Source organism: Physeter macrocephalus, chromosome 1, assembly GCF_002837175.3.
Source record: "Physeter macrocephalus isolate SW-GA chromosome 1, ASM283717v5, whole genome shotgun sequence".
NCBI lineage: Eukaryota > Metazoa > Chordata > Mammalia > Artiodactyla > Physeteridae > Physeter > Physeter macrocephalus.
The window spans coordinates 55,831,842-55,846,592 of record NC_041214.2 but is presented as its reverse complement, the minus strand read 5'-3'; the positions used below and the strand labels follow the sequence as shown (position 1 = coordinate 55,846,592).

At 36.4% G+C, this 14,751-nt stretch overlaps 1 protein-coding gene across 3 annotated transcripts in view; it reads right to left on the bottom strand.

Moving 5' to 3' along the window:
- Positions 1-14,751, bottom strand: part of NMD3 (NMD3 ribosome export adaptor) — an 89,565-nt gene that overhangs the window by 42,647 nt on the left and 32,167 nt on the right. The window contains exons 12-17 of one of the 3 annotated variants that reach the window (XM_028490832.2): positions 11,049-11,161; positions 10,174-10,246; positions 8,578-8,684; positions 7,578-7,648; positions 7,012-7,122; positions 5,737-5,889 (exon numbers count right to left, since the gene is read on the bottom strand). In XM_028490832.2, the coding sequence (XP_028346633.1) occupies positions 5,876-5,889; positions 7,012-7,122; positions 7,578-7,648; positions 8,578-8,684; positions 10,174-10,246; positions 11,049-11,161 (489 nt within the window). In that variant the 3' untranslated portion in view covers positions 5,737-5,875. Of the gene's footprint in view, positions 1-5,736; positions 7,123-7,577; positions 7,649-8,577; positions 8,685-10,173; positions 10,247-11,048; positions 11,162-14,751 lie in introns of those variants that run through there. The other 2 variants (XM_055082711.1, XM_007113987.4) reach the window with 2 other exon arrangements.

Below are 14,751 nucleotides of genomic sequence, written 5' to 3'. Positions count from 1 at the left end.
GTATAGTTGATTTACAATGTTGTTAATTTCTGTGGTACAGCAACTGATTCAATTATACACGTATATACATTCTTTTTTTCCCCCAAATATTTTTTGTTGTTGTTTTTGGCGGTATGTGGGCCTCTCACTGTCGTGGCCTCTCCCGTTGCGGAGCACAGGCTCCGGATGAGCAGGCTCAGCGGCCATGGCTCACGGGCCTAGATGCTCCGCGGCATGTGGGAACCTCCCGGACCGAGGCACGAACCCGTGTCCCCTGCATCGGCAGGCGGACTCTCAACCACTGCGCCACCAGGGAAGCCCTCCCCAAATATTTTTAATCTGAGGTTGGTTAAATCAGTGGATGCAGAACCCAAAGATATGGGGGGATGACTGCAAATGGGAAAAAAGAGACAAATCTCCCATATAGAGGAATTCAAAATAATTTACGTAGATATCCCACCCTCAAGAAAAAGCAGCATGACTCACTACTTCGTAGGTGTGGAGCGTGCATAGTGACTTCCTTCCAAAGTGTACATTATGCAAAGGGGAAAATAAGAGTAACTCTACAGTGGAGAAACCTAACAAACACTATCTCAGTCAGGTGACCATGACCAACATCAACAGTGATAAATCATGCTAACAGTATATACCCTTGATATAATGTCATGGAAATAGCACTTTGCATGTGGTCTTCCCTCCCAATAACCCATAACCCGATTCTTATCATGAGAAAAACATTAGACAAACCTCAATAGTGGGGCATCCTACAAAATCTGTGCCCAGTACTCCTCAAAACTGTTAAGGTCATCAAAAAAAAGGAATTCAGAGAAACTGCCCCTGCCAAGAGGAGCCTAAGGAAACAGGACAACCAATGTAACGTGGTATCCTGGATAGGATTTCGGAAAAGAACAAGTACATTACATAAGAACTAAGGAAATCAAATCAACTATGGACTTAGCTAATAACAATATATCAATATTGGCTTATTAAGCATAACAAAGTATATAAAATGTTAAAATGTTAAATACAGGAGAAGCTGGGTGTGATATACTCAGTACTATCTTCTCACTTTTTCTGAAGATCTGAAACTATTAAAAATTAAAGTCTATTAAAAAAGAAAAAACAGCCAAGTGTTAAATGATAAATCTCTCTCTATTGGAAATATGGGCAATTTACGATTTGTCTTTATAGTTCTCTGTGCCATACACATTTTCTAGAATAAGCTGTATGTTGCTCTAAAACGTATAAGCATACAAGATTTGTTTGCTCAGCTTACTTAAATACTAAACACTAGAACTGTGATTATAAATTTTAAAAGCAGATACTATTTATTGAATAATTACAACTTATTGCATACTGATTGTGCTAAGAATTTTAACAATACTCTGTGAACACTACTATTCCATTTTAAAAGAACACCACTATGCTTTTTTAAAAGATAAGGAACCAGAGGTTCAGAAATTTTAGGCCACGGAGCTAACAGATGGCAGATAAGCTGACTTCAAACATGCTTTTATTTTTAGATAATACAGCTTCCCTAGAATTACTCGTTCACTAGTGCCATGTATTATCTTAAAGTACTTCACAACAACACTACGAAGTGAGTTTTAAATAACCGTATTTATGTGAAACTGTGTTAGAAGAAAAATGTGACAGGCACCATTGCAGTGCCAACTCCATCAAAGACAAAAACAAAACCTCCATCAGATAAAACAATGGGTTTAAGTCCTGATAAACCCATCATAAATTGAAAATATCATTAAGTTAAAAATGCATTTAAATACACCTAACCTATCAAACATCACAGATTAGCCTAGCCTACCTTAATGCTCATAATACTTAATTAGCCTAGAGTGGACAAAATCATCTAACACAAAGCCTATTTATAATAAAGTGTTGAACGTCTCACGTAATTTAATGAACACTGTACTGAAAGTGAAAAACAGAATGGTTATATGTTTACAGAATGACCGTAAGTAAGTACATTGATTGTTTACTCCCTCATGGCACTGGGAGCTACGCTCTCTGCCGCCGACCAACATCACAAGAGAGTATCGTACTGCATATTCCTAGCCTGGGAAAAGATCAAAATTCAAGGACTGCCCTGGTGGTTCGGTGGTTAAGACCCTGTGTTTCCACTGCAGGGAGAGCGGGTTCTATCCCTGATCGGGGAACTAAGATCCTGCATGCCGCGTGGCACGGCCAAAGGAGGAAAAAAAGAAAGAGGAAAAAAAAGAGAGAGAGAAAAAAAAAAGATAAAAATTCAAAGTATGGTTTCTATTGAATGCATGTCACTTTCACACCATGGTAAAGGTGAAAAATCCTAAGTTGAACTATCATAAGAGAGTGAGCATCTGTACAAGCAGCATTGCTACAGAAACAGTGATTGCCAAACCTACTTCTAATAACTTTTAAATATTTAGATCTTGTTTTACCAGGAGGCATCCACGCATGCCTCTTTCCTAGGCAATAAGGTGGTTCTTTCAAAATGTGTCAAATCGATTATTCTCCTACACTATTGTTAAGTTCAAAGAGATATTGAGACTGATTTCTTGCCTTCATCAAGGCTCACCACCCTACTGCTCAAGCTACTTTAACATGTGACAGAATTGATAAACTGAGAATGAATAGCCTATATCTGTGTTTCTTATGATGTTATTTCATGATCCCTTAATTCACAGGATGATTCAACTAAGGCTGGCTTATTTTTTAAGAAAATTGGTCTATTTTTAGGAAAATTGATCCCATCATGAAAATAAGCCAAGAGGAGACTTGCACACAGGTCCTGAACAAGGGAAATCCAAAACCTACTCAAAGAGTTACATTATCAGCATCCACGAATAAACTCAAATATATGGAGAAGAACCTGGCAAAAGGACACAGGAGGCACACTGATGGGGCACCCACTAGCCAGTTCTGGGATAATGTGAGCAACAAAAGAAAAGATTAACAAGAAAACAAACAATCTGATTTTTAAAAGTAGGCAAAGGTTTTGAACAGCCATTTTACCAGTGAAGATATACGGATAACAAATAAGCATACGAAAAGATGCTCAACATGATAAGCCATTAGGGAAATGTAAATTAAAACCACAAAGGACACAACCAACCACCTATTAGGATGGTTTTAAAAAAATGACAACATCAAGTGGTGGTGAGGATGCACAGTTACTGAGATGTTGACACACTGCTGGTGGGAAAGCAAAAAGGCACGAACCACTTGGAAACAGTTAAATATACAAATACTATAAGGATCCAACAATCGCATCCCTAGTTATTTATCCAAGTAAAATGAAACCTGTATATAAATATTCAAAGCAGCTTTACTCCTAATCATCAAAACCTGGAAATTCAAATGTGCCTCACCAGAGGAATGAATAAAATGTGGTACATCCATACAATGCAATATTATTCAAAATAAAAAGTAACAAACTCTTGACATATACCACACCTTAGATGAATCTCAAGTGTACCAAGCTAAGTTAAAAAAACCAGACTCAAATGGTCACATACTGTATGACTGCATTTACATATTGTGGAAAAAGCAAACCATAAGGTTAGAAAACAGATTGGAAGTTGGCAGGAGTTAAGGATGGGTGAAGGGTTTGAAAACAAAGGGGTAGCAAAGGGCATTTAGGGAGATTGGGGAGGATGATAGAATTTTTTTGTATTTAAATTGTGGCGATTACATGAATCTACACGTTAAAATTCAAAGAACTGTAAATCAAAGCATAAGCTTCACCATCTGTAAGTTAATGAATTTATAAAGAAAAATCAAGTTAAAATAACAATTGCAAAGGATTAAATCCTTTAATCCCTTCAAACAGAAAACCAACTAATATAACCCAAGAACATTTGGGAACATCTGGACTAATCGACAGCATAAGTCTCCTGATGCAATGCACTGAGAATTTAGCATTATGTCTGGGGAAGTCCTGCTAAAAGGGCTTAACATAAATTTAATCATGAGGAAAGCCAGACAAGCCTAAGCTGAGGTCACTCTACAAAACAACTGGTTTGGACTCTTCAAAAATGTCAATTACATTTTAAAAAAACTCAGGAATGGATCCAGATGAAAGAAGTCTAAAGACATAAGAGAACCCAATGCAACATACAATTTTAGATATTTATTTTTTCCATAAAAGACTTTATGGTTGGGATAACTGACAAAATCTCAATGTGGTCCATCAATTGGATAACAGTATTGTGCCAATGTTAATTTACTGATTTTGATCATTGCACTGTGATTATGTAAGAAAATTCCTTGTTTTGGAGGGAAAAAAACCAAATATTTAGGGGGTTACTCTTAAATGGCTCAGGAAAAAAAAAATTAAAAAGAGGAAGAAAGAAAATAAGGTTATGTTCACATGTGGCAAATCCAAGTGAAGGGTATCAAGGAATTCTCTGTACTATTTTGCAACTTTTGTCTGAAATTATGTCAGAATTAAAAATAAATTATTTTTTAAAGTAAACATCCTCTGGGCTAAAAATACCAGATCAAGTTATCTAAAGAATGGGAATCGGACTTCCCTGGTGGCACAGTGGTTAAGAATCCACCTGCCAGGGGCTTCCCTGGTGGCGCAGTGGTTGGGAATCCACCTGCCGATGCAAGGGACACAGGTTCGTGTCCCGGTCCGGGAGGATCCCACATGCCGCGGAGCGGCTGGGCCTGTGAGCCATGGCCGCTGGGCCTGCGCGTCCATAGCCTGTGCTCCGCAACAGGAGAGGGAGAGGCCGCAACAGCGAGAGACCAGCGTACAGCAAAAAAAAAAAAAAAAAAAAAAGAATCCACCTGCCAATGAAGGGGACACAGGTTTGATCCCTGGTCCGGGAAGATCCCACATGTCGCGGAGCAGCTAAGCCCGTGCACAACTACTGAGCCTGAGCTCTAGAGCCCGGAAGCCACAACTACTGAGCCAGTGCATCTAGAGCCCGTGCTTCACAAGAGAAGCCATCGCGATGAGAAGCCCACGCACCGCAACAAAGAGCAGCCCCTGCTCGCCACCACTAGAGAAAGCCCGCAGGCAGCAATGAACCCAACGCAGCCAAAAATAAATAAAATAAATAAATAAACTTATTTTTAAAAAAATAAAGGCTGGGACTCAACATGAACACCTTTACTAAAATTTTGAGTGTCATGGGAAAACTCCTGGCACTTACTCAGAACTGATCAGAGAAGTGTGTTCTAGCACAAAGTCTGGAATTCTGGGTTCCACTGCGGCAAGGAATTAGCTTGATGCTGTTAAACATCTAACCACACAAGCAACTCTCTCCCCTCAACTGTTTCCTTGCTCATCAATTGCCTCTTGCCAATAAAACAGCAGCTTTGAGTGCAGATCTGGCCACAAAAAAATAATCATACTGACTTAGAATATTTATAAAATTGGGTTATAAATCAGGTTCCTGTTATTTTGATTAATACCAGCATTCTCAAGTTGTATCAACTCTGGGACATAAGCCTGGAAATTATCCTCTAAAATGGTAGATTTATCAAGGCTATATAACTGTGTGCTCTCTTGGCTAACAGCTTTTCTTTTAGCTATATTCCCTCATCTTGTCACAGCCTTCTTTCAACCAACAGATTTCATTACTCATAAAGACATAACATGAAAACAAGTAAGACTAAATAAGGTTAGTGAGAAATTACATTTTTCAGTGGGAAAGTCATATGACAAGCACTTAAATAACATTAATTCTACTTCAGAAACCTGCATGAAATTTAAATATGACACCCACATAATCACTTCAAGGACACAAAAAAGGGGGAGAATGTTTTTATTTTCATGCTTTTTAAAGTCTTGACATAGAAGGGGTAAACACAGACCACAGGTAGAAACTTTAAATTTGCAGACAGAAGCCACTTTAGAAAGCACAGGCCTTTATTCAAAACTTCAGAATTAGGGAGTCTGATCTTAAAAAAAAGAAAATGTTCCATTCAGCACTTACTCAATTTCCTTATATAGTGGTATATATAGAATTTATGAATTAGTGCTTAGTAAGTCTGATCTTGCTTATAGAAATAGGATCTTAATACTTCATTTTCAGAACACTTTAAAACCCAAGCCAATGCTTTTCCTTCAAGGATGTGGAAGGCATTCCTCATTCAAATCTGATTCGTGGTTTTATAAAGCATGAAGATCATTTTCATTACTTCATCAACTATATGCTGGATTCTAATATTCTTTTTGATAGTGATGTGTTCAGTGATAGAAACTTATAAAGAGAGAATTCCTTCTCAATTTGTAAACCAAAATTTTAAAAGCGAAATCCCTGAAGTGATAGGAAGACATTTTTATGACATAAGCAGCTACTTTATTAAGCTGCTGGCACAAGCCAAAACAACAAAGGTATAAACTGTTATTTAACCTTTAAATACTGTTTGCTACAAATCTACAAATATTTTAAATATACTTTCTTCTGCAATGAAAATTAAGATAATCCCCAGCTTAACAGCTTTTGAAGATGTAAATATTACAAATAAAAAAGACAGCTTTCCTACTGAATGTCCAACGATAAACCGAACCCCAAGTTTTGTATCCCAAGGACATAAAAATGATCTAAAGTGGACTAAGTGCATGGCAAGTTCTTATTAAAAATGATTCTTCATATGCTCTTCTACTAAAGCAATCAATATAAAAAGAATGTGAAAGCTTGTTTTCTGCTTGAAGATTTAGGTAACCTCCAAGGAATCACAACTTGTGAGCTTTTAAACCCAGAGCTATAGTACGTGAAAATACTAGTGTCTGATAAAAAAGCAAGCCAATAAAATTCCATATGTAAAATGGCCTAAATATCAGTAATAATTACATTCTGCATTTTTTTATCGAAAACTTCAAAGCCATCAACCTTTATCAGTGCTTCAAGTGAACGATCAAAATAGTCATATTTATTCAGGTTTAAAACTAAATTTCTCTTCTCTCAATATGAAGGCATAGACAGAATAGACAGTAAAAATTATTTTTGTCCAACATCCTAAGCCTACGGATGTGGAAACCATCTACAACATGATCTCATTATGTCATCATCGATTCACCTTCTTCACCAGTAGCATCTTGGGAAATGTGAAGGTCTTCAAGCATCTCAGCCAGACTAATTCGAGGTGCTCCTTCATCATCTGTGTCACCTTCCACAGGAATGGTTGAATCTAAGAAAAAATACAAAGAGGATTTCAAATAAATACAATTATGGAAATATGCAAATACCTGTGCTCAGCAGCATTACTATTATTTAACCATATTATATCCACAGCACTTATATCATATCATATCTAGAGCAGGCATTTAAATATGCATTGAATGACTGAACTTGCAAAATGTATGAATAACCATCACTTGTATAGGGGTCAGCAAATTGAGGGATCATGCTAGGATGCAAATGATATCAAATGTGGTAGTGTAAACAACATTTTAATAAGTTTTACTGTTGTGCAAGTTTCGGATTTTTTGGGGGGGGGGTGGGTAAATGTTTAGAGTAGTTTTAAAAACACATGATCAAAGTCATTTATGGAATCTGAGTTTAAGATACCAAAATACTCATACTGGGTTAATATATCTATTTACAGAAGCTACAACTTAAATCAAATACTCCTAATTCACCAACCTCTATAAATGTTCACATTTTTTCTAATTGCCTCATCTTCTTCAAGATCTTCAAGGAAATCTTGGTATTGCCTATAGAAGGGTAAAGAAACATTTAAGTATTTCACCTTTACCAAGAAAGTATGAAGTTAATGTTTTCTTCATTTTCAGCATTATAAGTGTGTTCCAAGTATTAAAATCTTTAAAAATAGTAACTGAAGGTCAAATATGGATGTTAACTAACTACTGATAGGTTTTTAAAAATTTTTTTCTTTCAAAATTACATTATTAAAAAAAATACACACCTGAATATAGGTGACATTAAATATAAGACAATAACAAGACCCCTTCATACTTTACCCTCCCCCCCAAAAAAATGTATGGCCAAGTTGAAATACACACACTTTAAGACTATAGATAAAATAGGCAAATATGTACTTACAATATCTATTTAACATTATATATTTATGTATACGTATTTTAAATTATACTATGAAACTATATTTTAGAAATATTGCTGTTTCCCACTCACATTTCATGACACAACTTTATTTAAACTTTTTTTTTTTATACATCAGTGTCATTAATGTCATCAAGGCCACTTTTCCAATCACCCAATAAACTTTTCTAGAACACAGTATCTTCATTTCTCCTTAAGTTGTTTGAAAGACAGCATATTTGATATCAATGTGCTGTTTTCTTATTATATATACTAAATCATAAGTACTCATTTGCTATTTGTGATATCCACAAGGTAAATTGCTCATTATATTTTCAAAAGAATCATCAATATTAACACTGCAATTGTCAGGTCATAACCCAGGAAACAATAACTAAATCTGTGTTAAATGTCATTACATCTGTTCATACTGATCAAACAACATATTGATAAGAACAGAAAATTAATATTGAGTGCAAGGAGCAAGTGTGTGGTGACTATTTCTTTATGATAAAAAAAACCATAAAGATGTATCATAAGAATTTCCTTTGAGACAACATATAAAATATAAAGAAAGTGAGACCTTTCATCATCTGTATCCAAGTTTTCTCTATCTCTTGCAAGCTCTTTCAGTTTCCAGTTTCTACGACGCTGACGTTTGGTACGGTCATAGCTCTTCTTGATTAACACCTAAAAGTAAGAGAAATATTTGCAAAGTTACAAAAAATGGGAACTAGGTAACCGGACCTCAAAATCCAACAAAATTTTTAAAATGAAAGCTTATGGGAATGCCAGGAAGACACCAAACTAATGACAGTGGTTATACCTTAAGGGAAAGGAGTAGGGATCAAGAAGTGGTGTCGAGAGGACTTTTAACATTTTTAGTAACGTACTTAATATTTTATGAGAATGCATTTAGCCATTATTTGTATAACTGTTAAAATTTACTAACTGAAATTTTCCAGTGACTGAAAATTTTTTATACCAAAAATTTCATGTTTCTGGTGGTGTTTTTTTCCTTCCTTTATACCAAAGTTCAGTTTTTAGCTATCATTCACATAAATCATTCTGAAACATTATCACAGGCAGACACTTTTTCTCCCTTTCATTCCTACTAATAAGCACTTACAGAATTATATATATATTTTCATAACTGTATATCCCAGAACAATTTAATAAAGTGTGGAATAAATGAGAATAACTTTATAATACAAAATCTATGTAAGACCATTTTGATCTTCTCTTATGACCTTTTTGAAAAATACCTATTTAGACTTACACCGAAACCATGCTTCTATTTCCTAAATTATTAATTAATAAAAGCACAACTGGGTGGTGAGGAGGGGAGCCCTTCTTATACCATGACTTTATTTTTGCCCACAGCTAAAGAGATCAATGTTTATTTTAAAAGATTAAGTTAAGCAAACAAGAGATAGGGTCTTTCACATTTCACATTCACTGTTGCTCAGGATTCTGATAAACTCATGTTAGAATTTAAGATTTTTTTCAGAAGTAACATTCTTTCTCTAAGACTTAATTAACACTGTGAAGATTATTTTCAACTACAATTATATTCAAACCTGAATGATGGTTTTAACTCTAAATGCCTTCTTAACAAAACATGAAATAAGCTGAACCTAAAAGAATGAACAGGAATAAATTCTAAAGGTCATCATTTTTAGCTGCAAATTTATTTTTACTCTACAGATACTATCAAGTATTGTGACAGAATGAAAATGTGATTATAAGAGCAACCAAAAAACTCAATAAATCTTGGATTTTATCCACTAAGAATAATTATCTTTTTTTTTTTTTTTTTTTTTTTCGGTACGCCGGCCTCTCACTGTTGTGGCCTCTCCCGTCGCGGAGCACAGGCTCTGGATGCGCAGGCTCAGCAGCCATGGCTCACGGGCCCAGCCGCTCTGCAGCATGTGGGATCCTCCCGGACTGGGGCATGAACCCGTTTCCCCTGCATCGGCAGGCGGACTCTCAACCACTGTGCCACCAGGGAAGCCCAGAATAATTATCTTAAATGAAGGTTTTGCTATTATACCTTAACTGTAATTTCAAAAGAAACCTCTAAATTGATTACTTTCAAAAATGTGAACTCATGCATCTTACCCATAAGAGTTACATCAATCGTCTTCAACACATGAAAAAGGAAAATCTAAAGCCTTACCACATCTGGGACTCTATCTGATTTCATTTTGTTGACATGCTCATCATTTAAGTTACAGTTGGCCAAATCAAACCTGAAATGAAAACAATGAAACACTTAATGACAAAAACACTCTTTCCATGTAATTTTTTATTTTACAGATGATCACCTAACAGTTCCTCCTAAGATCAAACATTTAATATGCTTTCCCACTTTAGAAGTTTTGCAGTGTACTATATAGTGAACAGGCTTCTACAGATCCTGGTAAAGATAATAATGCACTCTATCTCTCAGTTTCACATATCATCCATTATTGTCCACCTTACTATACTCTTGTAAAAGAAGCAAAACAGACATATATCAGTCTAACATTAGGATTCAGTTACATGGTTCCATTCAGTTTATAGACAACAAAAACAAAACACCCCTCATTCTCTAGTAAAAGGAACTGAAACCCTAAGAGCAAAAATAATGTTCAAGGCATGCTTATAAGCTCTGCATCAGAATGGACTATCCTATGCCTATAAAGACCCTTTACATATATAGCTGCCATATTTTAAAAGTGAAATATTTTAACAACAGCATATGCATAATAAAAAACTACCTGCTCCCCCAAAAAACTACAAACATAATCTAATCATACTACTTCAGGGTTCAATTACTCAAAATCTTGTAATAAATGACTCTTTAAGATGATGGCAAAAATGGAATAACTATGGACTTCTGTCCAATCAATAATTTCATTTAGTTATCAATAATAAAGTGAACTATACGGCTCCTAAGAACTCTTAAATTCTTTTTAGGATAAACAACTTTATTTTAGATAGCTTTGCTGGCTCCCAGAGAAAATCTGCAACGCTAGTCGGCAGTTTAAAATACTATAAAATAATACAAACCCCAACACCAGGTCTCCAGGATTTAGAAGATGTCCCAAATGAGTGCGACAAAAATACTGTTTATCTGTATTCATTTCAGATGTTTTCTGTACCCAGACTTCCCCGAGGGTATGCTTAACAGGAAAGAAAATGAACACTTCAATAATCTAGGCATAACTTAAAAAGCATCTCATAAAAAAGTTAAATACAATGTTGATTTTGGTTTTCTGATTTTCATTTTAAAGACAGAAATTGTTTTATTTTCCAGATCTCTGAAACACTGTCAAAATTAACAAATTACTGAATTATGAGTACAGAAAAAGACTCATAAGTAATTCATAAAATAAATATTTTTGTTAAGATTTTATTCAAGGCTTTTATAAAACATTAACATTGTCACCTAAAAACAGACACATATGTAGAATATTCAAAAGAAATGCTCTCACAGGGAGAGGGGCCAACACAGACTGAGCAAAAAGAATAACTAAAAAAGTAGGGGAATCTTAAATCCAGAAAATATCTTAAGCAACCCCTTGTTTTACACATAAGGTTAAAAAAAACAGGCTTCAGAGAAAATAATCTAGCAATCCCAGCAGCACCACTACCACAACAGAACCCAAATCTTCATCAGGTTGTTCAATGTCTACTATTTTGAAGTATAACTTTTTTAAAAACTATTTACCATGGAAACATCATCTCAAGTTTGAACTTTTAAAGCAGAAAACTATTAAAGAGCCTTTCCAACATGGAATTTTAAAAGCAACTGTAACTGATATTTCAAACTTCCCGGCTGAATGAAGAATAGCACATGCCAATACCTTTTACTAACAAAAACAGAACCAAGTAAAATGGGATCAAAAGCAAAATACTAAGGATTATAAACAGAATTAAGGAATCTCAAAGAGGTGAAAAGAAGAGGTAGAGAGAGAGGAAGAAACTGAAATAACAGACAGGTCCCAGATTTAGGAAAAAACTGGGAAAAAAAAATCGAATTACCAGGAAAACACTAAATTCTAGCTAAATGCATTTTTTGACAGCAAAGAAAGTAGTTTTATATATGCCTGAGGGGAAGTGGTGGTGCTTAAATGATAAACGTTTCTTTTTCTAAAAAAATAAATTTATTTATTAATTTGTTTTTATTTTTGGCTGTATTGGGTCTTTGTTGCTGCTCATGGGCTTTCTCTAGTTGAGGCAAGCGGGGGCTACTCTTCGTTGTGGCGCGTGGGCTTCTCGCTGTCTTGGCTTCTCTTGTTGCAGAGCACAGGCTCTACAGCGCAGGCTCAGTTGCTCCATGGCATGTGGGATTTTCCCAGGCTGGTGCTCGAACCCGTGTCCCCTGCATTGGCAGGCGGATTCTTAACCACTGTGCCACCAAGGAAGCCCTAAATGTTTGTTCTTAATCATATTATCAAATTTTTTATTTTAAAGAAAAATATGAAAAGTAATTCTTCCATTCCCATTGATTTTCTCAAGTTACTGGAAGTTATTTTTGTCTCAAGACACAATATTACCTCAATAGAAATGAGCACTGTTACTATACAGTTTGGGGGGGGCTCTAAATACTATTTTATAGTAGAAGAAATCAGACTTACATCCTTGAAGAAACACCTGACTTCAGATATGGGGTAGGAATTATACAATGTGATTTTGGAACACCTAAATGTTATGGTGTTGTCCCACAAGTAAGGATACTTTCAAAGACTAGGAAAGTCATGTCAAAAGGACAAAGGAATAGACCTATATCTATTAAAGAAATTCAGTCAATAATCAGTAATCTTCCAAAAGAGAAAGCACCAGGCCCTGATGGATTCAAGGGTGAATTCTAGCAAACATTTAAGGTAGAAATTATACCATTCCTCTAGAATCTTTTCCCAAAGGCAGAAACAGAGGGAATACTTCCTAACTCATTTACAAGGCCAACATTACCTTAAAGCCAATACTAGACAAAGACATTACAAGGAAAGCAATCTACAGACCAATCTCTCATGAACATAGATTCAAAAATCCTCAACAAAACATAAAAGAACTGTACACCATTACCAACTGGGATTTAACCCATGTATGCAAGGCTGGTTCAACATGTGAAAATCAAATCAATGTAGCCCATTAATCATATCAACAGGTTAAAAAGAAAAAAAATCACATGATGATATCAATAAAGAAAAAGCATTTGACAAAATCCAACACCCCAGTTTGCTTCTTCTTCTGGGTACACTCACTGGGGAAGGATCTCTTGGAGCCAAACACAGTCGGCAACCTACCTGAGGTACCTCACAGAGAGGTGACAGCATGTTAATGGAATCAACCTCTTCATCCAACAAACTCACAAATTTGACTTGTAATCCTTAAGTGTACCAGCCTCCAAAACAGGAGCCGTGTGGATGAAAGGCTCTTGGTGCTCCAGCCAGGAGTCAGTGCTGTGCCTCGGAGGTGGGAGAGCCAACTTCAGAACACTGGTCCACAAGAGACCTCCCAGCTCCATGTAATATCAAATGGCAAAAATCTCCCACAGAGGGCTTCCCTGGTGGCGCAGTGGTTGAGAATCCGCCTGCCGATGCAGGGGACACGGGTTCGTGCCCCGGTCAGGGAAGATCCCACATGCCGCGGAGCGGCTGGGCCCGTGAGCCATGGCTGCCAAGCCTGCGCGTCCAGAGCCTGTGCTCCGCAATGGGAGAGGCCACAGCAGTGAGAAGCCCGCGTACCACAAAAAAACCTTCCCAGAGATCTCAATCTCAACACCAGGACACAGCTTCGCTCAACGACCAGCAAGCTACAGTGCTGGACACCCTATTCCAAACAACTAGCAAGACAGGAACACAACCCCACCCATTAGCAGAGAGGCTGCCTAAAATCATAATAAGACTACAGACACCCCAAAACACACCACCAGACGTGGACCTGCCCACCAGAAAGACAACATCCAGCCTCATCCACCAGAACACAGGCACTAGTCCGCTCCACCAGGAAGCCTACACAACCCACTGAACCAACTTTAGCCACTGGGGACAGACACCAAAGACAACGGGAACTACGAACCTGCAACCTGCAAAAAGGAGACCCCAAACAGAGTAAGATAGGCAAAATGAGAAGTCAGAAAAACACACAGCAGATGAAGGAGCAAGGTTAAAAACCCACCAGACCTAACATATGAAGAGGAAATAGGGAGTCTACCTGAAAAATAATTGAGAATAATGCTAGTAAAGATGATCCAAAATCTTGGAAATAGAATAGAGAAAATGCAAGAAACATTTAACAAGTACCTAAAAGAACTAAAGAGGAAACAATCAACAATGAACAACACAATAAATGAAATTAAAAATACTCTAGAAGGGATCAAAGCAGAATAACTGAGGCAGAACGGGTAAGTGAACTGGAAGATAAAATAGTGGAAATAAGTACTGCAGAGCAGAATAAAGAAAAAAGAATGAAAAGAACTGAGGACAGTCTCAGAGACCTCTGAAACAACATTAAACGCACCAACAATCAAATTATAGGGGTCTCAGAAGAAGAAGAGGAAAAGAAAGGGACTGAGAAAATATTTAAAGAGATTATAGTTGAAAACTTCCCTAATATGGGAAAGGAAATAGTTAATCAAGTACAGGAAGCACAGAAAGTCCCATATAGGATAAATGCAAGGAGAAACACACCAAGACACACAGTAATCAAACTATCAAAAATTAAATACAAAGAAAACATATTAAAAGCAGCAAGGGAAAAACAACAA